Below are 26,715 nucleotides of genomic sequence, written 5' to 3' on the forward strand. Positions count from 1 at the left end.
AATAACCATTGCGGGTAATGGTGGCTTTGTCAATAAATGACTCATATTCATTAGATTTGGGGTGTTTACAAGATTTTAAATCTCGCTTTTACAAACCAGACAATTATATATCTAGAGAAAATACAAACAGCTCATTTTCTATTAGTTTAGTTGTACACGCATTTGAAGCAAGAATCACACATCAGTTCATTTACACAGAAGCAAACTGTTTCTCCACACAATACATCTATATGCATCTAATACAAAACAGTGTAAATATACAGTACAAATTCTGGCCATGCAGAAAACCCAAATATAATAAATAACAACACTCGAGTCTTAATAAAAGTAACACTTTTCATTTGCATATTGAATTCAAACTAAATATCACGTGAATCCAACTTGAGGAAGGCACGATTATTGCTACACGCTCACAATATTTGGTCAATTCATTTAGCATCATTTGATTCTTGGTTGTTACTTATTGTTTTCAGTAAACACCTAAAAAATAAACTTTGATTCAAGTACAACATGACTGGATATTTCTATGTGCAAATCACACAAAAACAAATGGTACGTAACAAATACCAAGTAAAGCATCAGTCTCATCAAACGGTCATAAAGTCTCATTGTTCAAGTTCACACCCAAGGAGGTCCAGTCTTCTGCGCATAATTAAGGATTTCACACGCCGGACTTTGTGCTCGGAGCAGATGCTCCAGTGGTCGTTCCCTTGAGAAAGATGAAAGTGCTCGTGTACATCAACAGGAGGTGCTATCTCGCTGCATTGATATGAGGTGGATGCGGAATGACAATTTCCGTGAAGGCAGGACTACTGCTAAGTTTGCAGAGCAGAGATGCGTCCTTCAATACGCCACTTACCTGGGAAAACAGAGAAATTTTGACTCATACTAATAACCAATAAAGTCCCAGCTTTATAAGTTTGTGGGTGAGGTAACAGTGTTGCGATCTTGTTCACATACATCTTCGTATATTGTCAATATCCTTTTCCTCTGTGACGAACCGGGACAGACCCTCCAGAAGCAGAAGAGCTTTGTGGTAGCGCTGAACTATTTCTGTGCCACAGTGGAACATTTCGTCTAAAGCTGCAGACTGAACCTGAATGCAATTTGAAAACACGCAACAAGGCTGAGACAGCGACGCAACACAAGAAGTACGGTACATCGTTTATGAGTGATGAGGGGAGCTCACCATGTGCACAGTGTGGCAATAGATGAGCTTTTCTGCCGTGAGTCCGTTGAAGCGATCCATAAGCTTCTGCTTGTCCGTTAAAAAACTCTGCAGCCGCTCACTCAGGGAGCGACAGCAAACGACGCAGCACTTGTATGACTCGTTCAGCTTCTTAAGCACTTCATTTTGAAAACACAAATGTGTAAAAATGAATTATTTTGACTTCTATTCTGACTTTGCCAGCTGTAGAAAAAACATATTACAGTGAAGAAAATAAGTATTTGAACACCCTGCTATCTTGCAAGTTCTCCCAACAAGCAATCATGGAGGGGTCTGAAATTTTCATCGTAGGTGCATGTCCACTGTGAGAGAGATCATCTAAAAAGAAAAATCCAAAAATCACAATGTGTGTTTTTTTTAACGATTTATTTGTGTGATACAGCTGCAAGTAAGTATTTGAACACCTGAGAAAAACAATGTTAGTATTTGGTACAGTCGCCTTTGTTTGCAATTACAGAGGTCAAACGTTTCCTGTAGTTGTTCACCAGGTTTGCACACACTGCAGGAGGGATTTTGCCCCACTCCTCCACACAGATCTTCTCAAGATCAGACAGGTTTCTGGGCTGTCGCTGAGAAACGCGGAGTTTCAGCTCTCTGCAAAGATGTTCTATTGGGTTTAGGTCTGGAGACTGGCTAGGCCACACCAGGACCTTGATATGGTCCTTACGGACCAACTCCTTGGTTTTCATGGCTAAGTGCTTCGGGTCATTGTCATGTTGAAAGACCCAGCCATGACCCATCTTCAATACTCTGACTGAGGCAAAGAGACTGTTCCCCAAAATCTCACAATACAATACAGTACTTAATACAGTCCAGTCGTCCTGTCCCACGTGCAGAAAAACACCCCCAAAGCATGATGCTACCACCCCCATGCTTCACAGTAGGGATGGAACTCATCATTCGTCTTCCTCCAAACACTGTTAGTGGAATTATGACCAAAAACTTCCATTTTGGTCTCATCCGACTACAAAACCTTCTGCCATGACTCCTCTGTATCATCCAAATGGACTAACAGGTCTTTGAGGGTCAGAATTCTAGCTGATAGACAGATGTTCAAATACTTATTTGCAGCTATATCACGCAAATTGTTAAAAAAAAAATAATAATATATAATACATTGTGATTTCTGGATTTTTCTTTTTAAATTATCTCTCTCACAGTGGACATGCACCTATGATGAAAATTTCAGACCCCTCCATGATTTCCAAGTGGGAGACCTTGCAATATAGCAGGGTGTTGAAATACTTCTATTCTTCACTGCAAGTGAACTAATTAAAAGATTAGTGAAGCTGACAATACCGAACCTTGTTTGACTGAAGTTAAAGGAAGCAGTCGACCTTGCAGGATCTTTTCTTTGGCATTGCGCAGAGCTGTTGACAGAGAGTCCACCGCTTTCAAGTAAAGCAATAACTGTTCTGCATAGCTGCAAGGAGAACATGACATCATGAGGCGTTCAGTGACTCGTCAGGACCAGACTCGGACTGTGAGTATTAAGAAAACAGGACAAAGTCATAGTGCTGACCTCCATTCTCGACTTAAGAGGCTTATTTGGTCTGTCAACAGACTGTGTTCTAAAAAGGACTCCTCGGAGTTGCTGATGGGATCCAGGACCGGGTCCTTCGAAGTAGCCACTTCCATGATACATTGCACAAAAGCCAGTGTGAACTGGAGGTCATTCAGACCATCTGTATGGACCTGCTGTGGAAAGACGACAGAAAGCTCCGTTCCAAATTCAGCTACGTCAGTGATGAAACTACTTGCAGCATTCCCTTTCACAAAATACCTCCACAAACGGATCTTCTGGTAGCTCAGGTGGTCGAAAGGCCAAACTTGACTGCGGAGTATCATCCATGGCTTCAGTCTCACTGCTTCTATGGCTCCGTTGACAATGATGGGGACCGCTGAGCAACCAGGTGGGGCTAATACCCCTGGGGGAGCCTGCATAAATACATAAAATACGCAGCTGAAACACCCGGAGAGAAAAAGCTTTTAATTTGGGATAAAGTTTTTGTTACTGGATGAGTTCACATTTTATTGGCAAATGTATATTAATTAGGACAGGGGTGCCCAATGGATCGATCGCGGATCGATGGATGGCGCGCCAAAAATAAAATAAATAGAAAGTCAGCCAATGTTCTGTCGAAACTGCGCAATTGTGCACCGCTGATGCAGTCTCTGAGATATTCTGCATTACGCACACAAAAAAAACAATAATAATCCAATGCAAATTGAAAGTATAACATCACTTTGTGGCATTTTGCAATGTGATTCAAGGAGTGAGGGATGACTGTTACATCCAATGGCACAATTCGTATACGTACTGTGAAAAGAAGAAGCCACTGGTTTCTTTTAGGCAGCACAGGGAACTTTCTCTAACGACTCTTTTTCCTAGTTTACCTTACACCCTGCCCCCCATCCCTGCTCTTAAAGACGTACATTCATAATTACAAATGTTACAGTACTCACACAACCCATCAATGTGTTTTACAATGACAGCATCCACTACCGCTGCTTTAGTTAGCAACACAGTCTGGGCAACATAGAGCAAAGATGAGCTAATTTCAAAATTAATGGAGAAAGTTTAAAAAAAGAAATATTGTTGTTTTAAGATGCAATGACTGTCAGAGTATGTGAGTAATCGAAGAAAAAGTGGTTATCCTGGACGAGATTTTCTCTTTTCCGAGTGGGAAAGATCTGGTTTGAAGTCAAAGTAGAACGTGCAGGATGAGATGCTGTCTAATTTTAGAATTCCATCTTGGCACAGCCTGATCCAGAACGAAAGCACAGACAATACAGTGCACAAAAAGCTTATTCTGTATTTTAAATATAGGAGGCAACATAACAACCTGAAAACAGTTTGGGAGCATCAACACCCCCCCATCGTCGGTAGCTCGCGAGAGGCTGGCTGGTTGAAAAGTAGATGGGGGTAAAAAAAAAAGTTTGGGCACCCCGGAATTAGGAGCTAATATTTACATAATGGTGACTCTGTCTTTCAGGGAATTAAAAAAAAAAATTCCATGTATATGTTAATGTGTCATTGCCTCATGGTGTGAGGCCTTGGTACCTTTCCTATTCACACGATGGCCATTTTTGATTTGAATATTAACCTTGTTATTGTTGGTATAACCCATACAAATATCCATGGCGAAAATCCAAAATTCAATTCAGTCAACAATACCTGTCAGCATCCTTGGGAACACGGTATCAGGAGGAGTGTTTCCAATAGATGGAGACCCTACGGAGAAGATGGCAGCTGGTGGGCTACCCGATGACGGACGTCCTCTGTGGAAGCCAGCAGGTGGCGCTACAAGTTTAAATATGTTAAGTTGAAAGGTCAGAAAGACAAAACAGACAAATCAAATGCAGGCACTTCTTGGACATACTATCTTTGTGTCCACACAACACTAAAAGCAACAAAATATTTTAGGTGTTGCATTAACATGGGAAGGCCCCAACCTGCAAAGTCCACGGTCTTTTCATGGCATAGACTTTCATGACTTCTCCGTTCAAGAAGTTGCGCTCCGAATGAATCTTGAAGCATAATGTCAGACAGTCTGCCAATATTCTCTGATCTGTCCATTCGATACATACAGACGGGCAGTGAAGTGAATAATTAAGCATTTATTCAACTGTAATAATCTGTTGCCTATTCTTAGCTCTGGTAGTCCAGACAATAACTTGTTCTGACCTTTTAAACTGCCCTCTTCCGGGGGAGGGTTTACCGCCGTGGTCGGTGAAGGGAGCAGGAGCAGGAGGCGGGCTATCGCTACGCAGGTCTGACATTGTTCTGCATGAATTGTACTGCTTGGAAAGAACAAAAGTAATTAAAAAAAAAAAAAAAAGAGAGAGAAATAGATATAAAAAGCAACACAAGACACTCCAGCATAAACAGAATCACCACAGTAACATTGGACTCTTGTAGAATTTGAATTCATCTTGGTTAACTTTGGAATGAAAATAAAACACGAATATTTTTGCTCCTTTCAAAAGTTGATTTCATTGAATGTCTAATAAAAAAAAATGCAATGTGTCTTAAGTGTGCAATGATAACCTCAAAATTCACATTTAAATACTTTATATATTGTTGTCTAGAGAATCTTTCTGAACATAGTAAGTTTGTGGTACACGTCTGACCTTGTGGCTGGGGCTGTCCCGCTTATCAAGCGTCTCTGCGGCCCATCCGGTTCTCGCACTAAGCGGTAGAGTCTGCTCCCAAGTCCTTGGGGTGGTTCCAACTAGATCACAGAATATTGAAGGGATCATCCACGTGGGAAACGTTCACTTACAATTCCTTGTAAATATTGTTCTGTATCATCATTATCATCGTGCATTTATCATTTACTAGAGTGATTCTCCAAGCATAGTCTTTGTCTTTAAGTACAGTACATTTTTCAAGTACTGTTCAGTTGTATTTAATTTAATTCTTTTGTTGACAACGATATATGTCTTGCATAATTTTTATTGGTGACACAGGAGACAATTGGCTAGAGCGTCTGCCTCACAGTTCTGAGGTCGAGGGTTCAAATCGCAGCCCCGCCTGTGTGGAGTTTTCAGTTTCTCCCCGAGCCTGCGTGGGTTTTCTCTGGGCACTCCGCTTTCCTCCCATATCCATAAAACATGCGATAATTGGAGACTCTAAATTGCCCTCAGGTGGCTTGTGAGTGCAACTGGATGTTCGACCTATGATGTAAATCGATGGATGGATCATTTTGATTCAATTTTTATGTGCAACATACAGTAATATCCATTTTAAGGGAGTCATTAGATGCCCACCTCTCCCAATATTTAATGTACATAATGTTACAGTAATACAATAATATACTTTTTAAGAAAAATAACTTTTTATGAGCCCTTGAGGCTAGTACATAACTATATTTTAATGTTTGTCATCATCTTTTTTGAGACGGACCTCGGTGTTCAAAGTTTAAGAAGAACTGATCACTGATCAGCAGTGGATTGATTCCTACCACGTGGGGAGGACTGGGGTGCCTGGTCTCCTTTTCTACTTGGACTTGAGGAGTAGGCGGCAACGCAGGAATCGTGAGGCCCACATCCTCCACATGGCGAAGAACTTTCACCAGAGCCAGGATAGCAGAGGCGGACCCTGGAGGATGTGTGAAACAATTACAAAATTCTGATTCTAATTACTAACTGGGAATCTCCTGAGAATGACTTTTAAAGAAAGACAATAGACTGTACAAGGCGGAGCCTTGTGAGCCTGATGCTTGCAGATGCTGCTCCATACGCTGGAAGTTTTGGATCTGGGTTGGGACGGGAATAGGCTCTGAACGGCTGCGGCCGCACAGCGCAGGCTGCCTGCAGATGGAAAACAAATAAATAACAGTGACAAGTGACAGACACATAAAATTCACATTCAGTACACAACAATTGAAGGAGGAGTTGGATTGTTGAACAATAGCTCATTCCCAGATCCCAGAAGACCTTTCAGTTTGAAAGCCATCCCAGACGGGCTTACCCAGAAGGCTTGGCGTGACACTGCAGCGTGTGGGAGGAAGGAGGTATCCTGCCAACTGCTTCAAGAACCCTCCCACTCATCAGGGGGCTTCTGCTAAGAAAAGGTCACAATTATTTTCGTTCAGCAGGGTTCATCATTCGATATAGTGTGTCCCCATCTACCGTATTTTCCGCACTATGAGGCGCACGTTCAATGCATGGCCTATATTAAAACCTTTTTCATATATAAGGTGCACCGCATTATGAGGCGCATAGAATAGACGCTACAGTAGAGGATGCGGTTATGTTATGCATCCCATTAGATGGAGATGCACTAAAGCCTCAATATTGAATCATATATAAAGGCGCACTGTCGGCTTTTGAGAAAATTAAAGGCTTTTAGGTGTGCCTTATAGTGCGGAAAATACGGTAAATGAAATCAATGGAAGAATTCAAGTGTCTCTGTGGCCTCCTAGCACATCACACTCATGTAATAAACGTAAAACTTGAGAGTCCGTAGATTATCGTGTTCCAGACCCACCTAGCGTATATCAGGCAACTTTCAACGGGTGAGCCGCAGTCTTCCTCAGACGTGTACTCAACTGTGACGCAGTAAAACAAGACATATAAAACCTTCGAAAAAAAGTGTCAGAAGGCCGAGATGCTGCCTGACTGCAATTCTTACCAGGGGACTCGGGATGTACCATGATATAGTCCTCGCTGAAAGACCAACTGTTCCTGCTGTCTTGATTGGCAATTTCTTTCAACTGGTAGACGACAGTATCCGGCATAGGAGTTTTTTTCAACTTGGTCTGACAACGATGCTTCTCAACACAGTGAAGCTGAGAAATGACGTACAAATTTCATTTCAGGAAGAAAAAACAAAGACACAGCATGTTCCCCCCCCCTCTTATTTTGAAAGGTACACTTTTGTTTCTGAGATGCACCCACGCGAGGAGAGCCTGAATTGGATGTGGATGAGCTGCTAGAAGAGCTGCCTGAGGCGGAACTGGGATAGAAGCGCGCCGGAGCTGGAGAGCCTGTTAAAAAACAGCCCGGCCTGTTTGAGGATGGCGAGTCGACCCGCTGATTGCGTGTGGCGTATTGAGTCAGGTGAGACTACTTACACTTTCGAGAGGCCGAGCTTGTTTCCAAGAAAGGATGAGAGAAAAACTCATCTGCAAAAGGAAAGAGGTAGTTGGATAAGGGAAGTTACAACAGTGACATACAGTAATATGACCATGCTTTCGAAATAGTCTAATTTCTCGAAAATAATGTGGAAATTTTTCCAAAAATATTTTCAAAACGTTAAGAGTGCATTATATTTAGGTATGGATGAAAAATAAAAAATACAATCACATTGTATAGTTGTATTCGGGTACATAGAGTGGTAAAAAAAAAAAAAAAAAAAAAAGGTAGACATATAGATGTTGCTATGATATTCAATGTCTTATGTTACACATGTATATTCATTACAGTAATGTGCGCCCCCAACCTGAACTCTATGACCTTCTCGGGAAGCTTGCATTTTACAATCGTTAGCGTAGCATGTTTGTTGCTACGGCACCAGAGATCAGAAACGACTGCCCGTGAGTTTGTTTTAACTTAAACCAAGACAAAAAAATGTTGACTACAACGGCTAGTTGTGCAGCTGCTTTTAAAAGAAATGTGTCATCGCTCGTGCCGATGACGCCGCCAACCCGGAAGTAGCGCCGCAGTTCGAAACAACGATAGCTCGCCTCAATGGCTTCAAGTGGGTGTAAAAACAACGTGAGCGCAAATTACGTAATACGAGCGTCATGGGCACATCAAAATAAAAAATAAAAAATAAAAAAACGGGAGAGTGCACACAATTGAAATGGTCGCTTTTTTTGTTTGTTTTTAGTGTGCCCATAACCCTCATTTCTATGTAGTTTGAGCTCACGTTGTTTGTTTTGAGAGGCTGCGCTGCGGAACCAAAACTCTTGGGATTCAAAAAAATGTTTTCCCGCAAACGCCATGCATGGCACAGAGGATGACATGCTGCGGGAGCAAAATAGGATCACGGTTCATGAATTCAAGAGGCACCAGAACTGGACCATGTCACCAAAAGGTAGCTACGATGGATATTTTTCAGATTGGAGATGAGCCAGATGTCGCTTTTGAAGTCTTGGCCAAGGATGTGCAATGTAGAGGATAAACTGCACTAGGTGCAAACGTTTTATGCACAAATATTTCATCCAAAAATGGGTCAAAGTGTTAAATATTTCTTTAAGACTGTAATATGTGTTATCAACAGTATGAATAAAATGTTATGCCATCATTGAGCATTTATTTTAGTCGGTTGAGGGATTCTGTTGTGACAATTGCAGGGACCAGGACAAGCTTGTCCTGTGGCCTCTCCCGAGATTATATTCCTGCTACATCAGCACATGCACAATGATTATTATTAATGACTGTCGTACAGACAGGTTTTTTTTTTTTTTTTAAACAATACAAGTACAAACCTAAAAAAAATATAAATACAGATAATTCCCAATATTTTGAGCAGACGGGTAGCAGCAAATTGGTGGTGCGCATTGTACATTGGTAGAAGGGTTTTCCTAGGGGGTTTTTTTTTTTTTTTTTTTTTTTTTTTTGGGGGTCAACTTTGGGGGTGCGCATTATACTCGAGAAATTATGGTAGATTTGTTTTTTTTTTTACTATGTAATAAATGCAGTGACATTTCAAGTGGACATGTGCATGAGTCTACAAATAAGTACTGCAGTGAATTTAAAATGAATGAAGACACTAAAGTACGACAACAGGTTTTGTCAATACTTTTCCTAAAATGCAATAATTGGGAAAAGTCACTCCATTTCATTAAGACGGATGTTTACCGAAGCTGATCCGATCCGAGTGGTTTCTTTGAAGGAGTCCCAACAGTAGCTGTCTGAGGTTGGTCGAAGTCTCCTTTGGGATGCTGCAGTCAAGAGAAGATTTAATTTTATACAAACAGATATATGAATCCTCTACAAAACAAAATTGAACGAACAGTTTACCCCCAAAGTGAGCTGAAAAATGTGTTTTTTTGTGTTTATTTATGATTATCAGGACAAAATCCTTGAGCATTAAGATACTAAAGGTGATAGTCTTTGCAGGCTGTGTGTGTGTGTACATGTACGCACGGCGCTTTGTGGGTCACATGGAAAATGATCGCAGTGCAGACGACTAGTTGGCAGCGCAATACGGGTTATATATAGAAAGCCCTAAGAAGAAAACAACAAATCATGCCTCCTCACACATTTGGCCGGCATATCACTGGCTTTATTTTAGTATGAGATAAGCATGGCCAAAAGCAACACAAACTGGCAAAGTCGAGGTTGTCATTCGGAAAAAAAACAAAACAAAACTGATAATTCATGCTGAACACGACAGCCTAATGGAGTTTTTATACATGTGTATATCTGTTACCACAAGTCTTGTGCGGTTAGTTGTATGGACGCTACATATCATATCATATCATATCACACACACACACAGTAAATACAGTAGATATAGTGTATAGTTCAAAAGGTGTACCAACCTTGGTACAAGGGTCCTGTTGCATTCGTAGAAGAGGCGGAGCTCCTGTGGCGTGTTCGCCTATCCAAAAATAAAACTGTGTTCAATATTTCCTCCTGCAATACGATTACTTGCTTGTGAGTTGCAAAACACATTTGACTTAATGGCCCACTATCGTGAAATGCATGATTTTTAGTATGTTATTGATGGAAAAAAAAACGGTAGCCGGTATGAACCCAGCAGTTTTTTTTTCCCCACCACAAAACGTGATTTTGACAAATATGGCTTTTTGTAACTCCCACCAGTAGCGCACTCAAGTGGACTTGTTTCTTTCTATTATTTTTACCTGCGGGAAGGTAGCTCGTTGTTCCTTCGTGTTAGCCAAAATGCCGGCTTGTTATATTGCTGGATATTACTCGAACACCCCGGATGATGGATTTGCTTTTCATACTTTTGCAAAAGATCCGGTTTGTCGTGAAAAATGAGAGCTTCGTGAGTTCCAAAGGACAGGTGGGTGTGTATACAGCTACTAAAACAAACAATAGTTGGGGTGGGGGGGCGTAATCCATGAATAGGGTCGATGTGCGAATGTGTCGATGTGCGTGTCGGAAGGCTTCCGTGCAGCAGCCGCTGAAGGACGGCCTTTTGGATTGCCACCGGCCTTGTTGACAACGCCGAGCTGGGCTGTGGTGGATCATCTCCACCGCGGAATTGGAACGGACAGGGAGGCGGTTTGGCCGCGGCGTCGTCGACGTTCGTGGGCAGGCGGCATTGTTTTTATCACCGCCGGGCGGAGGTGGATCGGGCGGGGAGGTGGTTTGGCCGTGATCCGCATATCATCTAAATATGGCTCGAAACAATAGGGTAATATTGCCCCGGTCACTTAACTCGGTTGTGAGATGTTCTCTTCTTCGAAAAGAGCTTCCGTGTAAGAAGGGGCGTGTTCCGTCTCCCATGTTAGGGGCCACAGCGTGTTTTCAATGGCGAATGTGACATCACGGACAGGGGATGCAGCCAATATGGCCACCAATTGGATGTCAAATGACACTTCCGCAATTTTGCGCATGAATGACGCACTCTCCGCCCATATTTATTTTTTCGTATCGACATCGAAGTGAGTAATATATGTATTTTTCATTACAATATCTATTTTAGAATGTAGGGAGGACATCTGGGCTTTAAACATTGCATTGCAGCAAGTGGTCCACATATGAAGTACTTGATAAAAGAGCAATGATCGAAACTGCTTGATAAATTGACAGCATCGTCACAGCCTTCTGCTAACCTTCCACGGACCTCAGCGCTTTGCAAATCCCGCCGATCTGACAAAATGAAAACATTCCTTTTGAATATGTCGGAAAAATAACCAGTATAAATCGAGGATATTACTTCCTCAACTATATAAAAGACGTTTCACAATCAGGCCAAGTGTCACGTTCTTCCTTGTACGCATAAATAAAAGTGGAAGCAATCAACAAATAGCGCTTTTATCGGCACAACCACGTGAGCGACGCAAGTAAAAGCCGGATTGTGTAACAATATTTGCTCAAGGCCCACAACCCCGTCCTGTAAACAAGGGTCTTTCCTAATGAACATCCAGTTTTTGCCACATAACACTGGACACCAGGGATGGTGTCGGGCAACTGGTGTGCGCTGAATCATGTTTCTGTGTTTCCAAAAGGATGCCTCATGTTCAGTTTTGTGTTGACAAATATGAGAAGATCCTTTCTAGGAACTCCGGATGTCGCAAAGCAGATTCACGAGGTATTATGTCACGGACCTCCACACAGGAGGTGACTGACGTGAACATGTTTGTGCAAGGGCACGAGTACGCTTGTTGCCGTTACTTACGTGAAACGGCGCCTTCCCGGTCAGACACTGGTAGACCACGGTGCCGATGCTCCACAGATCAGCTTTGGCGTCATAATTGTGGGACATGATGACTTCGGGAGCCTGGGTCCAGACACACTTGAATAGAGCTATTCCGTTCCGACACCTGAGCACGTGAAGCAATGCAGACTGGTTGAAAACTCACCATGTACATGGGAGAGCCACACAGTGTTGCTGCCATTGTGTTTGTCTGAAGATAACGCGCGAAGCCAAAGTCAGCTGCAAAATTTGAGAGAGGGAGAGCACATTGTAGTGTGATGCATACTGGGAGTATTACGATACAAAACTTTTTATTCTACTGTTACATACAGTGAAGAAAATAATTATTTGAACACCCTGCTATATTGCAAGCTCTCCCACTTAGAAATCATGGATGGGTCTAAAATTTTCATCGTAGGTGCATGTGCACTGTGAGAGAGAGAATCTAAAAAGAAAAATCCAGAAATCACAATGTATGATTTTCTTAACGATTTATGTGTGATACAGCTGCAAATAACTATTTGAACACCAGTCTATCAGCTAGAATTCTGTGTGGAGGAGTGGGGCAAAATCCCTCCTGCAGTGTGCGCAAACCTGGTGAACAACTACAGGAAACCTTTGACGTCTGTAATTGCAAACAAAGGCTACTGTACCAAATATTAACATTGGTTTTCTCAGGTGTTCAAATAGTTATTTGCAGCTGTATCACAAATAAATCGTTAAAAAAATTATACCTTGTGATTTCTGGATTTTTCTTTTTAATTGTCTCTCTCACAGTGGACGTGCACCTACGATGAAAATTTCACACCCGTTCCGTGATTTCTAAGTGGGAGAACTTGCAATATAGCAGCGTGTTCAAATACTTATTTTCTTCACTGTATCTCTGCTGAGTCTTTACCGATCTTGACACTGGTGGTGGTGGAACTGGACCGCCGTCCTTTTAGGTGGCAGAGCAAGATGTTCTGTGGTTTCAAGTCCCTGTGAAGGATGCCTTTGCTGTGTAGAACCTTCATGGCCTGAGCCATCTGCTGTAAGAAAACTCGGATTGTGTCCTCGCTTAAGGTCCCTTTGGCTGAGGATCCGAGGGAGGAAAATGTGCATCGATAACATTTCTTGAGACAGTGAAACCAATTCAGCAATTAAACTTAAAGTTACAAATAAACTGCATTCCAGTAAGTGCAGGGAATGTCCAGTAATACACTTGAATAATCATAAAAACCCAAAAGTCAAATTGAAGATTTTCAAGCAATTTCAAGAACAATTTAAAAGTTTTTCCAATGATCTCGAAGCACTGACAAATGACTTATCTAATTATACGCAGTGGATATGAAAAGTTATTCAAATCCCAGGTTTTTGAAATAAAAAAAAAATAAAGAAAGAAAAGAGCAAGATAAATCATTTGGCAGCACAGTGGCGCAGCTGTAAAGCATTGGCCTCACAGCTCTGACGTTCGGGGTTCAAATCCCGTGTGGAGTTTTCATGTTCTGCCCGTGCCTGCGTGGGTTTTCCCCAGGCACTCCAGTTTCCTCCCACATCCCAAAAAAAACACACATTCATTGAACACTCTTAAATTGACCGTAGGTGTGATAGTGAGTGCCACTGTTCTCTGTCTACTTGTGCCCTGCGATTGGCTGGCAACCACTTCAAACAATTTTCTAACCCAGGGGTGTCAAACTCATTTTTGTCGCAGGCCACATTGTAGTTACAGTTTCCCCTCAGAGGGCCGTTATGAACGTGAAACCATGAAAATCTTTTACCTTATCACATTTACAGATGAAATTTATGAGCTAGTTTTGTAATCACAAAATCAAGGGTAATGCAATTTTGAACTAATGTTGTTGTTTGGGCACAGAATATTGCTTGCAATATCTCAATGTTATCCTTTATGATATGACCATTTGAAACTATAGTACATATTTTTTAAAAATCATGGAAGTTGATTCTCATAATTTTCCTTCGCGGGTCACACAAAATCATGCGGCGGGCCAGATTTGGCCCCCGGGGCTTGCGTTTCACACCTGTGTTCTAACCTGTACAACTCACACCGAATTATCACACACCAGCCACAAATTAAAGTGGCTCTAATTAATAAAATAAAGTTCCCCTGTTCTAGTAGGCTTTCCTCACACATTTGCAGTGCAGCTAACATCACAAGCCTTGAAAGCTTCCACAGTATCAGAGGGCTCTCTTTGCGCACACACACACACACCACACACACACACACACACACACACACACACACACACACTCCAACCATCCATTTTCTTTGCCGCTTATCCTCACGAGGGTCGCGGGGAGTGCCGGAGCCTATCCCAGCAGTCAACTTGCAGGAGGCGGGGTACACCCTGAACTGGTTGCCAGCCAATCGCAGGGCACATAGAGACAAACAGCCCCACTCACAATCACACCTAGGGGCAATTTAGAGTGTTCGAGTAATGTTGCATGCAGGTGACGGCACTCATCAGCCCGTCCACCATTTCTTTGACCTACCCCTTGGCAGGCACAGTGGCAGTTCTGGACAAATTTTATTTGGGGAGGGGGGGGGGGGGGGCAGCCTCCAGTCAATGGTTTTGTATGGGCCATAGGAAGTGGGGGGTTGTTAACTCAAAATTTTGCCAGACAAGACGAGTACCAAAACTATGTTGGTACATTCCATCCATTTTCTTTGGCGCTTATCCTCACGAGGGTCGCGGGGAGTGCTGGAGGCTATCCCAGCTGTCAACGGGCAGGAGGCGAGGGAAACCCTGAACTGGTTCCCAGCTAATCACAGGACACACAGAGACAAACATCCGCACTCACAATCATACCTAGGGGCAATTTAGAGTGTCCAATTAATGCTGCATGTTTTTGGGATGTGGGAGGAAACCGGAGCGCCCGGAGAAAACCCGCGCAGGCACGGGGAGAACATGCAAACTCCACACAGGCAGGGCCGGGATCGAACTCAGGTCCTCAAAACTGTGAGGCCAACGTTTTACCAGCTAAACCACCGTGTCGCCTTGCCACACACATATTCATTATATAAATATACCGTATTTTCCGCACTACAAGACACATCTAAGAGCCTTTAATTTTCTCAAAAGCCGACAGTGCGCCTTATATATGAATAAAGGTTTTGAAATAGGCCATTCGTTGAAGGTGCGCCTTATAATGTGGTGCGTCTTACAGTGCGGAAAATACGGTTTATAGAAAATAGGCGGGGGGTGGGGGGGGTGTTGATTTAAAAAGTAAAAAACGAAATCCAAATGTCAAACAGAGTCAAAGGAGCCCAATAAAAGGCAACTTCACATGACCCAAAACTCAAGCACCTTTTTCGTTTTCGGAGTGGTCCGCAATGACTACAAAATTGGTTCGACAACTGTTTTTATGAACTACTTTTTACTATTTTTGGAAAGGAAGGCAGCGCCAGAGTGTGAGATGTGTTAAACTCACTCAGACTCTTACTTCTAAAATATCTCCCTACTGACAACTGTTCATTTCACAAGTTTGTTTACACGGGGGGGGTCCGGCAGCATTACAACATTCGGGCAGAAGTCTGATCACATTCACGTCACATCCACGTCACGCTGTGCGGGAGAGAATTTTGTTTACAAAAGGTCTTTCGTTTTAAAGGCTGCACTGTTTTTCCCACCAGAGGACAAGGATAAGTGTGTAACAGATGGGTGAGGTCACATGGGTGCTCCCGTGGCGTGCTGCGAATAGCTGGCGGTGCCCGCTGGCAGGGACACAAAACAGTCAAGGGCTACAAAATAGGAGACGCCGGCAGAATTAAACGAGTATTTTAAATTCGCATTTCAAACAATGACGCTGAGTGGCTAAATAGAGCCTCGTGAGCAGTGCCATCAAAGCTGTTTCAACCCTGACGAAGACCGCGCGAGTTTAATAACTATTATGATGATTGGTCCTTCTGAGAATTGAGAAGGCAAAAACACACAAAAAATAAATAAATCTGCAAAATAATTAGCGGACACTCAAGTCTAATATGGTTTTTACGTAATTGAAATGAGCTCATCACAAGGCAATTCCTGGCCTTTTATTTCATTTTGCTTTGGAAAATATGGATCCTATTTATCAAGAACATGTGGGAGGATTTAATCCTGAACCTCCAGACCACAAAAAAAATTAGCAAAACCCGTTCAAGGCCACGCTGAATTGACCAAGTAACACACTGCGTGAATACACTCACATTGAAGGTACTCAGCCAGGTCACCGCCATTGCAGTACTGTGAAGACAAGAGAGGTCGTTTACAAGAAGGGAAGAACTGGAACAACACAGCCATGTCGGGGAAGCGGTTTTCTTTTCCACATACCTCCATGACCAGGTACACACACCCGCCTATTTCCTGCGGATCAAAAACAAATACAGCTTCAATCCAGTTTGGAGAATTGCTTTCTTCACGCGTTATTACCGCCTCAGCTCATGCTAACACCGACCATCGATTGCCCGCACGCGGAAATACAAGCAAAATTTGAAAGTTTGGGCCAAAAGGCGCCTGAAGCTGTTCCTCCCTAACCTGAACCACTACCCCAACTCCTCCTTCTGCCCACTGACACGCACAAAGTCACACATGAGGTGAAGTTGTGTGATCGAGCAAAGTACTCGGGTGACAAATATAAACCATCAGGTTGGCTGACAAACGATGCCTCCCTCCTCTTTGTCTCTGGGACAAACATAAAATGGGATTATCCAGAGTAATCCATCTTTTTGAACGATTATGATAATAATAACAACAGGTGATCACTGACCTCAGCAACCTGAGCCAAAGCGCATAATCTTAAAGTCATTCAAGCGTGAGATGCTTTGGAAGCCATTGTCGAGGCGTCCATCTGTCACAAATACGGGATTAGCTCGCAGATCCGTGCTTGGCTAGCAGGTGAACGTTCATATTTGACACCAACACGCGTCGGAGGATGAAAAAAAAAATGCACTTTCCGAGCTGGGGGCTGCTTGAAATGATTTGCGCTTCTCTCAAAATGCACTTTTAGGTGCTGGAAAGTTCACAAAATAATGTGTGTGTGTATATATATATGATATAATGTATCGCAGTCCCTGATCTTAAAAAAAAAAAAAAAAAAAAAGACTGGATGGCTCATTGGCCACTGAAACTGAAGTCGCCATCCGCCATCTTGATACTCTCAAAACATGCCGACATCTTGATACTCTCAAAACATGCCGACCTGGGCAGCGACAGTTTCGTGGCTGTGTGAAAACATTCCACAGGTAAGTTAGAAAGATTTACTTTGACACTGTTTAAGTTTGTAAAGGTTTTTTTTATTTTCTGATGATCTTAATTCACTTGAAGTTTTGTTTACGGCTGTTGTTCACCGTTCAATCTCTGCTTCACCTTTATCGGCAGACGTTTTTTTGCAAAAAAGCGATGTCAATATTTTCCCAAACTTCATCAGTGGATAAGCAACAAAACACATTTTCTGTGAATTTTTTGATGAATTTCAGAATACAGAACTCAGCAAATTGAATTTGATTTTCAAATGCGAGGAAAATTTTAAAATTTCCGTCTGAAATAGGACTTCGCAGACAACAAATTAACGATGCGTTTAGCATGTATTTTCCCATTGCAAGTCCTTATTTCCAAAAATATATCTAACTGATTGACTTAAAATTTAATATTTTTATGACCAAAAAATGCTTAGTTCTTTGCTATGTTATGATGATAGTGCTTCACAGTGTATTTTGAGAAAAGTTAACATGTCATGGAAATCGTGCCCTAGTATGCAAGGTTTCTTGGTAGTCACGGTGTTCTGTCTTTCCTTTACACTTCGCCTTTTTTGGCTTATCAAGTCGAATTAAAAATCCTTCATGTTACCAGAACTGAAAAAATGTCAAGCTCACGCGACCAGTTTTAATTCTACAGGCCAAACTTTGAGGAAAAACACCGCCATAATCCAATCTGTAAACCATGTCCTCCACATGTTTTGGGAGTACCAAGATGGCGGCCAACTGGCTTCAACCAAATCAACATACCGCTAGATATGTGCTAATTTTTTTTTTTTTTTTTTTTTTTAAGATCAGTGATGACAGTACATTCTGTGCTGTATTTGTAGCTCCTCCTACTTTATCAACAAGAAGCGATGAGAGTTGTGGAAAGTGGAAAAGAAAGTCAAACCCACCTGATAGTCGAGAAGTCTCACTATATTTTCATGCTTGAGTTCCTGGAGGTGGAAAAACAAAAACAAAACACCCAAAAAAGCATATTTGGCATGGTTAGAAAATACATTTATCATGCGAGTGTCACAAAATACACAATCATGATGTTGTGTTTGTGCATCGTATTAACAGTTGTCTTATTGTGTTCATTTTAAATGAGCAGTTTCAGTACAAATCATCCAAGTAGGATTTTTTTTTTTTTTAAATGGATATTAAATCCATCGGTGAGGTTATTGTTATTACCACAAAGAGTAGGTCAGCAATAGTTTAAGAGGTGAGTTCATGGACACGAATAGATATTGAGCACATGAATACTTTAACATTGCAACACCTTCCTAGCTAGTTTCTCCAAATAGATGTTGCTCGGACCCCAGGGGGGAATATATTTGTACACGACTTCCGAGATTGCTATGATATTCACTTATGGATATGTTTCTAATGACGTCACCACAGTCCTTAATTAGACCAATCATTTAAATTAACGACAGAAAAAAAAACTTCACCTATGACCTGTGTTCTCTGACCTCTTATGACACACAAGATGGCGTAAATGGAAAGCTATGTTTAACACTTTTATAGCTCGGCATTTGTGGAACGTTCACACGCGAGTCTTAAGTTACCTTTAATATTTTGATTTCTTTTCCGAGTAGAGAATGCGATTTGGCCAACTTTTTCTTGTTGATGCACTTGACAGCCACTTCCCACTCATGTTTCTTGACCGGCAAAAGAAGAGAACATTATGATTTTTTTTTTTTTTTTTATTAGGACAGACACGATGGCGGATGTCAAAGACACGAACGTTACCTCCTTGTGTCGTCCTTTGAAGACGACCGCAAAGGCGCCGTGACCAATCAGGTCTTTCCTGCTGAACTCAAACTGGCCGACAGACTCCATTTGGGACCGCGCACGAGGAATCCCATTTTTAGTGCCCACTTGTGGACTCTTCACACAGCACTTGCCGCATTTTCAGGACGACGACCAACCGATAAAGTTGTTGTCACTGGACTAAAACAAAAAATAAATGAAAAAATAGCGGGGTGGTGGGGGGGGGGGGGGTTAAACCACGTGCTACTGGATGTAAACAGACCGAGAATGTCTTCTTAAATTGGCGTTCAGAGTTTTGTCTAGCACACAAAACAATAAATTACAGTCGAACTTGTGCAATCCGCCGCCGGCGATAAGGTTGGCGATCTTTTGGGGGAGGTTTAGCGTCCTCCTCACCTTTTATCCACGCTCGCTACGCGCATGCGCAGAGCGGCGGCAGTGGTTGCATGGCGCTGCCTTCAATGACATCTTGTAAACTACAGTTTATGGAGCAACGACGGGATGGATAGATAGAAACATACCCACGTGGTAATTTGTGAAACGTCAAAGACGGTCATTTAAAGAGCATGCATCGGTTAAGATTTCTTAGAGGATAGCACAGCTACCGAGGGGGTCCGCTGAACTGCTCGTGCTCATCAGGGTCGCTCACTTCGGCCGTGACTATGACGTATGCTAGCGGCCTGCCACGTCCTTAGATGTGGCCCATCAAAGTCACTGATTTAAAAAAAAAAAAAAAAGACTGGATAGGTATGGATGTTGCAATTCAAATCCTATTCAAGTTCAAATCCCGGTGGGACTCGTCAATATCCATAAACAACGAGCGGTATGTCGATTTGGTTGAAGCCAGTTGACCGCCATCTTGGTACTCCCAAATCGTGTGGCGGACGTGGTTTATGGCAGTGATTCCCAAACAGTGTGCCGGGGTACATTAGTGTGCCTTGAGGGCTCTTCAGGTGTGCCGTGGGAAGTTATCCAATTTTATGTAATTGCTAAAAATATATATTTATTTCCAAGAAATAATGTGTCTTTGTTCATCTATTTATGCCAGTGAGGCACAATGACAGAAAAAAAATCCTCTTCTATTAGATGCCAGGAAGTACATACAGTAATTAAGCAATCCATTTTTGGTGACATTTACTTTTGTGGTGTGCCGTGGGATTTTTCAATTGTAAATATGTGCCTTGGCTCTATAAATCACTGGTTTATAGGTTTGATTATGGTGGGGTTTTTCCCTCAAAGTTTGGCATGTAGAATTAAAACTAGTCGTGTGAGCTTGACGTTTTTTTTCAGTTCTGGTAACAGGAAGGATTTTTAATTCAACTTGGTAAGCCCCCCCCCATCCTCCCCCCCGACCAAAAAAAAAAAACAAGAGCAAAGGAAGACATAGAACAGCGTGACTACCAAGAAAGCTAACATATTAGCGAGGGCCCGATTTCCGTGACATGTTAACTTTTCCCAAAATACGCTGTGAAGCACTATCTTCATAACATAGCAAAAAACTAAGCATTTTCTGTCATAAAAACATGAAATTTTAAGTCAATCAGTTAGATACTGTGTGTTTTTGGAAATGAGAACTCGCAATGGGAAAATACATGCTAAACGCATTGTTCATTTGTTGTCTCTGCGACGACCTATTTCAGACAGAAAATTTAAACTTATTTCCTCGCATTTGAAAATCAAATACAATTTGCTGAGTTCTGTATTATGAAATTCATCAAGAATTTCATAGAAAATGTGTTTTCTTGCTTATCCACTAATGAAGTTTGGGAAACTATTGACATCGCTTTTTTGCGTCGGTTTATAAAGGTGAAGCAGAGAGTGAACGGGGAACAACAACTGTAAACAAAACTTTGTTCAAGTAAATTAAGATCGTAAGAAAATTAAAAAAAACTTTACAAACTTCAACAGTGTCAAAGTAAATCTTTCTAATTTAGCTGTGGAATGTTTTCTCACAGCCACGAATTTGGCGATTAATGCAGTTAATCGCTGTCGCTGCCCAGGTCGGCATGGTTATTTTAGGAGTATCAAGATGGCGGATGGCGACTTCAGTTTCGGTGGCCAATGAGCCATCCAGTCTTTTTTTTGTTTGTTTGTTTAGATCTGTGATCAAGGTCAAGCATGTGCATCAACTTCTCTGTTCTTGGCAAAAATGCAAATTGTCTTCACTTTTAATATCATTGAAATGCTGCAAGCGTCTTTCATTAACACCCCCCCCCTCAATTAAATTGAACAATAATTGAACAAACATTTTGTTTTACTGGCTCCTGATTTCTCATTTATCCATCAATTTGTTGTGTAAATATAATACAGGTAAATGAGGCGACTCGACTAATGACAGAGCCACTGTACTGCCTCCTCATAATCAATCATAAATGAAACGAAAACTGTATCAGAAAACTTTTTTTTTAAAGCTGCAAGCGCATTTCCACACCCACCACACTGAGGTTACTAAAGAATGCTATCATTTTTTTTTTTTTTTAGAAAGGGACACACATACTGTACAATATAAGGCTTTGTTGGTTATAGAAAATAACTTAGTTTGTGTCTCAAACATTTTAATAAAGATAATTGGAAGGAAAAAAAAACTTTATAATAAAATCATTAAAAGTCATATACAAAACTGAACAGTTGCAATATTTGAATTCCAATTGGACGTGAGTGCTTAGAGACGTACATTAAATCCCGTTATTTCTTTTCCCCCCCAAAAAAGCTGTTGTTGGTACAGTGTTGATACAGATGAACGACATGTCGACGTCATGTCCATTTATTCTCACAGTTATAAACAAAAACAATCTTATTGTGGGATTCCGTTGTGGACACATTTCCATATGCAACCAGTATGAAATGTAGCTCTAGAAATAGTTAAGACGCTGCAAAACTTCACAGGACGGGGTCCAAAACACACACGTTTTTCCTAACCTAAAGAGAACATGCCATACTGCATCTTGCCAAGATGTGAGGTACTGCTTAATACCAGTCAGCTCGTTTCAAGAGTGGAAACAAAACACAAACATACAGGCACACTGTGGAACGGTTACACACAGTAAAAGACAAGAAACAGACCTTCCAAACACAAAATAAATACCGTATGTCATATCAGGCGGGGACATGATTCAATTTACTTTAAGTGTTATTTTGTGGATGACATTTCCAGAAGCTACAGTATGTGCTCTTGTTTCGAAGGCGTGGAAATAACGCGGTCGCGTTCTCTGTCGTCGTCAGACCGAGGAATACGTTGCAAAGCGGTAGTGAGAAAAGGAAAATCTGAAAACAAATCAAAATGCAAATGTAGACACTCCGCTGAGTAGAGTGTCGTAGTCAGACGCTGAATAACGGAATCTCTCCGGGACCTCACTGACCTCCGATCTCTCACGCGATATGTCGATAAATGAGACGTGGTTATTGGAGTCGCTTTGTCTTGAATGATGCGGCCGCACGGGGGGGTCAGCCCATTTGGCGCCCCCCCCCCCCTGCGCCGGAGGCCCCGCGGTGAGTGTTAATCACACCAAATAGCGTGGAGATGCTTTTGCCAACGCTCGTCATTCTACACTAGCGTCCGCACGCCAACGGCGCGGTGGTCTACACCGCCGAGAGGTCGATGCGATTGGCCGAGTTGCTGCTTTTGTCCCATGTGTTCATCTTCGTGGGGGATACCCCCTCCTTGTTTCCATTCATCTGCAAGATAGAAGAGGGGGAGAGTATTCAGCTCGGGCGGTTCAGAGTTGCTGCGCTCTTTTTGGTCGAGCCCATCGGTCACGCGAGGTCTCACAATGTCGGAGTTGAACGGCTTCACGTTGATGTTTCGCGCGGAGCTGCTGGTGAGAGACCACACTTTGGTCTTGTGTTTGAAAGCGGCTCTGACCTACACACGGAGCAAATAACATGACAACATTGGACGCTCTGGCCAAATTCAACATTGCTGAAGGTGGGCGGAGATGTGCTTCCCACGAGACGTGACAAAAAAGAAAACATTTGACATGTTCGGCACCGTACCTCGGAGTTCAGGAGGCAATGAAACAGGAAGACGAAGAAACCCTACAAAAGAAGTACGACGTTAAAGGGGAAATCCAGTGGCTTGCATTAACAACGTATCCAATTTGTACTCTATCTTGACAATGTGATGTTAAATCATCTCTTATTTAAGAGTGTTTTGATCAGATTTTTCATCAACAATTACGAATTTTCAGGGGCGCTGAAATTTTTCGCAAGTCACATGACCTATATGGGCATATGTGACGCGTTACGTGCCGTTCCAAACGCTCGATTACATGGGACACCATTTATGCCCAGCGCTAATTTCTCGGATTTATCCTCATGTGATGAAGAAATAGCAGTATCGGTTGATCGAGAAAACGGAGGAATACTTCCGTGCAGATTTGAACCTGTGGCTGTAAATAATACTGCTGGTGATAGACCACACTTTGGTCTTGTGTTTGAAAGTGGCTCTGACCTACACACGGAGCAAATAATCGGGATGACGGAGGAATACTTCCATACAGACCGAAGGAACGAGCTCGTCAGACTCCGCGTCATTCCGCCCAAAGAACCATCCGAATATTCAACATTATTTACAGCCGGCGGAGCTCGGCTCACGGCTCCGTCTCTCGGCGGCATTATTTACAGCTTCAGGTTCAAATCTGTACGGAAGTATTCCTCCGTCTCCCTGATCAACTGAGCGACGGAGAGCCGCTCACGGCTGTGTATGGAAGTATTCCTCCGTCTTCCCGATCAACCGCTACTGCTATTTCTTCAACAGATGAGGATAAATCAGAGAAATCAGCGCTGGGCATAATGGTGTTCCATGTAATCCAGCGTTTGGAACGGTACGTAGCACGTAACACACGCCCACGTAAGTCATGTAACTTGCAAAAATGACAGCGCCCCTGAAAATTTGTGATTGTCAATTAAAAATCTTCTCGAAACACTATTAAATGAGAGAGAATTTAACATCACATTGTCAAGATGGAGTACATATTACATGACTTATTGGATACATTAATGCAAACCACTAGATGTCCCCTTTAAGGAGGATCTTGGACAGCAAAACTTTGGGGGAAGTACAAAAAAAATGTACCTGCAAAGAGTTGAAAATGGCAAAGATGTAAAGGAAAGGCAAGGAGTGCGTGTTAACAGCCAAGACGCCAAAGATCCAGGAAATGCCCAGTATCGGTAAAAGTACTGCCACGGCCTTCGCGGTGAGCCTGAAAGGACAAACAACATTTGTAGTTTTGCTGTACTCTACTCTACTGTGCAGTGTTTCAACAAAAACAATATATAAAAAAAAATGCTTGAGGAAGGAAGGGTATGATAACACTTACTTCAGTGCATTGGCATCGCCGTGAACTTTGTAATTCTCCCCGCTGATGCGAGATATTATTCTGGTGACCGATATCAAAATGCCAATGTTTACCTGGTGATCACAAAGGGAAATAACAATGAAGGAAACGACATCTGGTTCCCGCGAGGTGGAATAGACTTGATTCTTCCGTGGACGACAAATTGATGTAAAATGAAAAAGGACAAAAAAACGAAAAGACTGAACGATACTGACCAAAATGACGCAGAGAGCTGGTGCCACAAAGGCCCAGATGGCGCCGTTCTTCAGGGATAGCCAGCAGCTGAAAAGCAGGGAAGGGGGGGGGGGGGGCATGTTATGCTCACGAGTAATACATCTGTCAAAAAAAAAAATATTCTTCTACAGCCTTCACTGCACGATGATGCAATGCTACTACGCTACCACGGGGTATTTAATTCAATTGGGTGCGATCCAATGACGTTTATTTTCCCCCTTGATTGCACTTACTTGTCAACTTCGCCATAACTCCCCAAAGATGATGTCATGGACACCACGCAGATCACCAGTGGAGAGCCTGCGCAAAACAACAACAAGAACTACAACAGCCACAGTACAGATACAAAAAACTTCAACAGTTTCGAAATTTGATTCGTGCACCTGTGGCATCAATGACTCTATTGTTAACAAATCAAAACATTTTTAGCCTGAACAGTTGTTAAGAAAGGAGAGGAGGGTCCGTCGGGAAGTCGAATCTCGGATTCAGTAGGAGCAATGTGGTTTTCGTCCTGGCTGTGGAACAGTGGACCAGCTCTACACCCTCGGCAGGATCCTGGAGGGTGCATGGGAGTTCGCCCAACCAGTCTACATGTGTTTTGTGGACTTGGAGAAGGCGTTCGACCATGTCCCTCAGGGAGTCCTGTGCAGAGGTTCTTCGTGAGTATGGGGTACCGAACCCCCTGATACGAGCTGTTTGGTCACAGAGTTTAGTCGGCACTGCCGGCAATAAGTCGGACTCGTTTCCGGTGAGAGTTGGACTCCGCCAAGGCTCCACCTTTGTCACCGATTTTGTTCATAACTTTTATGGACAGAATTTCGAGGTGCAACAGAGACGTAGAGGGTGTCCGGTTTGATAGCCTCAGCATTGCATTTCTGAACTTTGCAGGTGATGCGGTTCTGTTGGCTTCATCAAGCCGTGAACTCCAGTTCTCATTGGAGCGATTCGCAGCAGAGTGTGAAGCAGCTGGGATGAGAATCGGCACCTCCAAATCCGAGACTGTGGTCCTCAGTCGGAAAAGCTTGGCGTGCCATCTTCAGGTCGGGGATGAGATCCTGCCCCAAGTGGAGGAGTTCAAGTATCTTGGGGTCTTGTTCACGAGTGAGGGTGGAATGGAGCGGGAGCTCGACAGACGTTTGCAGTGATGCGGACTTTGTATCGGTCCGTTGTGGTAAAGAGGGAGCTAAGTCGATCTACGTTCCTTCCCTCACCTATGGGCATGAGCTGTGGGCAGCGACCGATAGAACAAGATCCCGGATACAAGTGGCCGAAATTAGTTTTCTCCGCAGGGTCTCCGGGCTCTCCCATAGAGATAGGGTGAGAGGTCCAGTCATCCGGGAGGGGCTCAGTGTCGAGCCGTTGCTCCTCTGCATTGAGAGGAACCAGATGAGGTGGCTGGGGTATCTGATTCGGATGCCTCCCGGACGCCTCCCTGGTGAGGTGTTCCGGGGAAGTCCCAGCGGAAAGAGACCCCGAGGACAACCCGGGACACGCTGGAGAGACCATGTCTCTTGGCTGGCTTGGGAACGCCTCGGGATCCCTCCGGAAGAGCTTCGAGAAGTGGCTGGGGAAAGGGAAATCTGGGTATCCCTGCTGAAGCTACCTCCCCTGCGAACCGACCCGGAAAAACGGTAGATAATGGATGGATGGAACAGTTGTTTGACAAAAAAACAGTCCAAATGATCCTTTTCTCCTTTTCGCTGCCAAGTCCATTGATAGCCACTTGCATACATTTCAAAACTGAACCAAACTATGTTGACATTGAACAAGCTAACTCACATCTGCTGTCCAGTAATGGTGAGCTTTAACAAAAATGGGACACAGAATATGATATTGTATATTTGCTGATATGACACACTAAGCGCTGGTTGCATATTGTCGGGTTGTTACCACACCACCACAATTGTAGTATGTACAGTAGTAAATGTCCAACACATAGTAGTAAATGTTACTCATTGTCTAGCTCCAAGGTTCCTTGTCCAGGACACCCCGTTCAAACCGTAATCAGCGCTCGGAATAGATAAAAACACTACAGCCTCGAATGAAATCTACTTGAATTTGTACGAAAGGCACATTTATTGTA

The 26,715-nt window shown here is 42.8% G+C and overlaps 2 protein-coding genes across 16 annotated transcripts in view; both read right to left on the reverse strand.

The window, feature by feature from the left end:
• Positions 1 to 316: 316 nt before the first annotated feature.
• Positions 317 to 19,934, reverse strand: ulk1a (unc-51 like autophagy activating kinase 1a). 5 transcript variants are annotated; one of them, XM_061816616.1, is made up of 28 exons: positions 19,588 to 19,934; positions 19,042 to 19,242; positions 18,858 to 18,950; positions 18,201 to 18,242; positions 16,382 to 16,414; positions 16,258 to 16,294; positions 12,973 to 13,146; positions 12,241 to 12,314; positions 12,057 to 12,158; positions 10,228 to 10,286; positions 9,542 to 9,624; positions 7,810 to 7,860; positions 7,634 to 7,722; positions 7,368 to 7,524; positions 7,224 to 7,284; positions 6,705 to 6,797; positions 6,428 to 6,544; positions 6,196 to 6,332; positions 5,363 to 5,463; positions 4,917 to 5,029; positions 4,685 to 4,800; positions 4,407 to 4,532; positions 3,012 to 3,166; positions 2,751 to 2,926; positions 2,533 to 2,651; positions 1,190 to 1,347; positions 961 to 1,096; positions 317 to 859 (listed from the first exon to the last, which is right to left on the reverse strand). In XM_061816616.1, the coding sequence occupies exons 2-28, from the start codon at positions 19,129 to 19,131 to the stop codon at positions 816 to 818; spliced, it is 2,736 nt and encodes a 911-aa protein (XP_061672600.1). In that variant the 5' UTR covers positions 19,132 to 19,242; positions 19,588 to 19,934; the 3' UTR covers positions 317 to 815. The 5 variants fall into 5 exon arrangements, with proteins under 5 accessions (XP_061672600.1, XP_061672599.1, XP_061672598.1 ...); XM_061816615.1 differs by having other exon boundaries at positions 19,584 to 19,934; XM_061816614.1 differs by lacking the exon at positions 19,588 to 19,934 and adding an exon at positions 19,325 to 19,508.
• Positions 19,935 to 21,409: 1,475 nt separating this feature from the next.
• Positions 21,410 to 26,715, reverse strand: part of adgrd1 (adhesion G protein-coupled receptor D1) — a 57,441-nt gene continuing 52,135 nt past the window's right edge. For 7 of the 11 annotated variants that reach the window (XM_061816636.1, XM_061816634.1, XM_061816640.1 and 4 more), the window contains 7 exons: positions 24,866 to 24,932; positions 24,614 to 24,680; positions 24,381 to 24,472; positions 24,137 to 24,263; positions 23,056 to 23,097; positions 22,832 to 22,924; positions 21,410 to 22,737 (listed from right to left, as the gene is read on the reverse strand). In XM_061816636.1, the coding sequence (XP_061672620.1) occupies positions 22,642 to 22,737; positions 22,832 to 22,924; positions 23,056 to 23,097; positions 24,137 to 24,263; positions 24,381 to 24,472; positions 24,614 to 24,680; positions 24,866 to 24,932 (584 nt within the window). In that variant the 3' untranslated portion in view covers positions 21,410 to 22,641. The remainder of the gene's footprint in view (positions 22,738 to 22,831; positions 22,925 to 23,055; positions 23,098 to 24,136; positions 24,264 to 24,380; positions 24,473 to 24,613; positions 24,681 to 24,865; positions 24,933 to 26,715) is intronic. The other 4 variants (XM_061816642.1, XM_061816641.1, XM_061816638.1 and 1 more) reach the window with 3 other exon arrangements.

The sequence above is a fragment of the Syngnathoides biaculeatus genome, chromosome 4 (assembly GCF_019802595.1).
Source record: "Syngnathoides biaculeatus isolate LvHL_M chromosome 4, ASM1980259v1, whole genome shotgun sequence".
Taxonomy (NCBI): domain Eukaryota; kingdom Metazoa; phylum Chordata; class Actinopteri; order Syngnathiformes; family Syngnathidae; genus Syngnathoides; species Syngnathoides biaculeatus.

What these genes read in the sequence shown, in the direction of transcription:
- ulk1a (XM_061816616.1), bottom strand. Translation starts at nt 19,131, where the DNA reads ATGGAGTCTGTCGGCCAGTTTGAGTTCAGCAGGAAAGACCTGATTGGT. An exon ending in CTCGGATCGGATCAGCTTCG is followed by an intron (nt 7,861 to 9,541) that starts GTAAACATCCGT and finishes TTCCTTTTGCAG; the next exon opens with ATGAGTTTTTCTCTCATCCT. An exon ending in AGTTGCCTGATATACGCTAG is followed by an intron (nt 6,798 to 7,223) that starts GTGGGTCTGGAA and finishes ACCTTTTCTTAG; the next exon opens with CAGAAGCCCCCTGATGAGTG.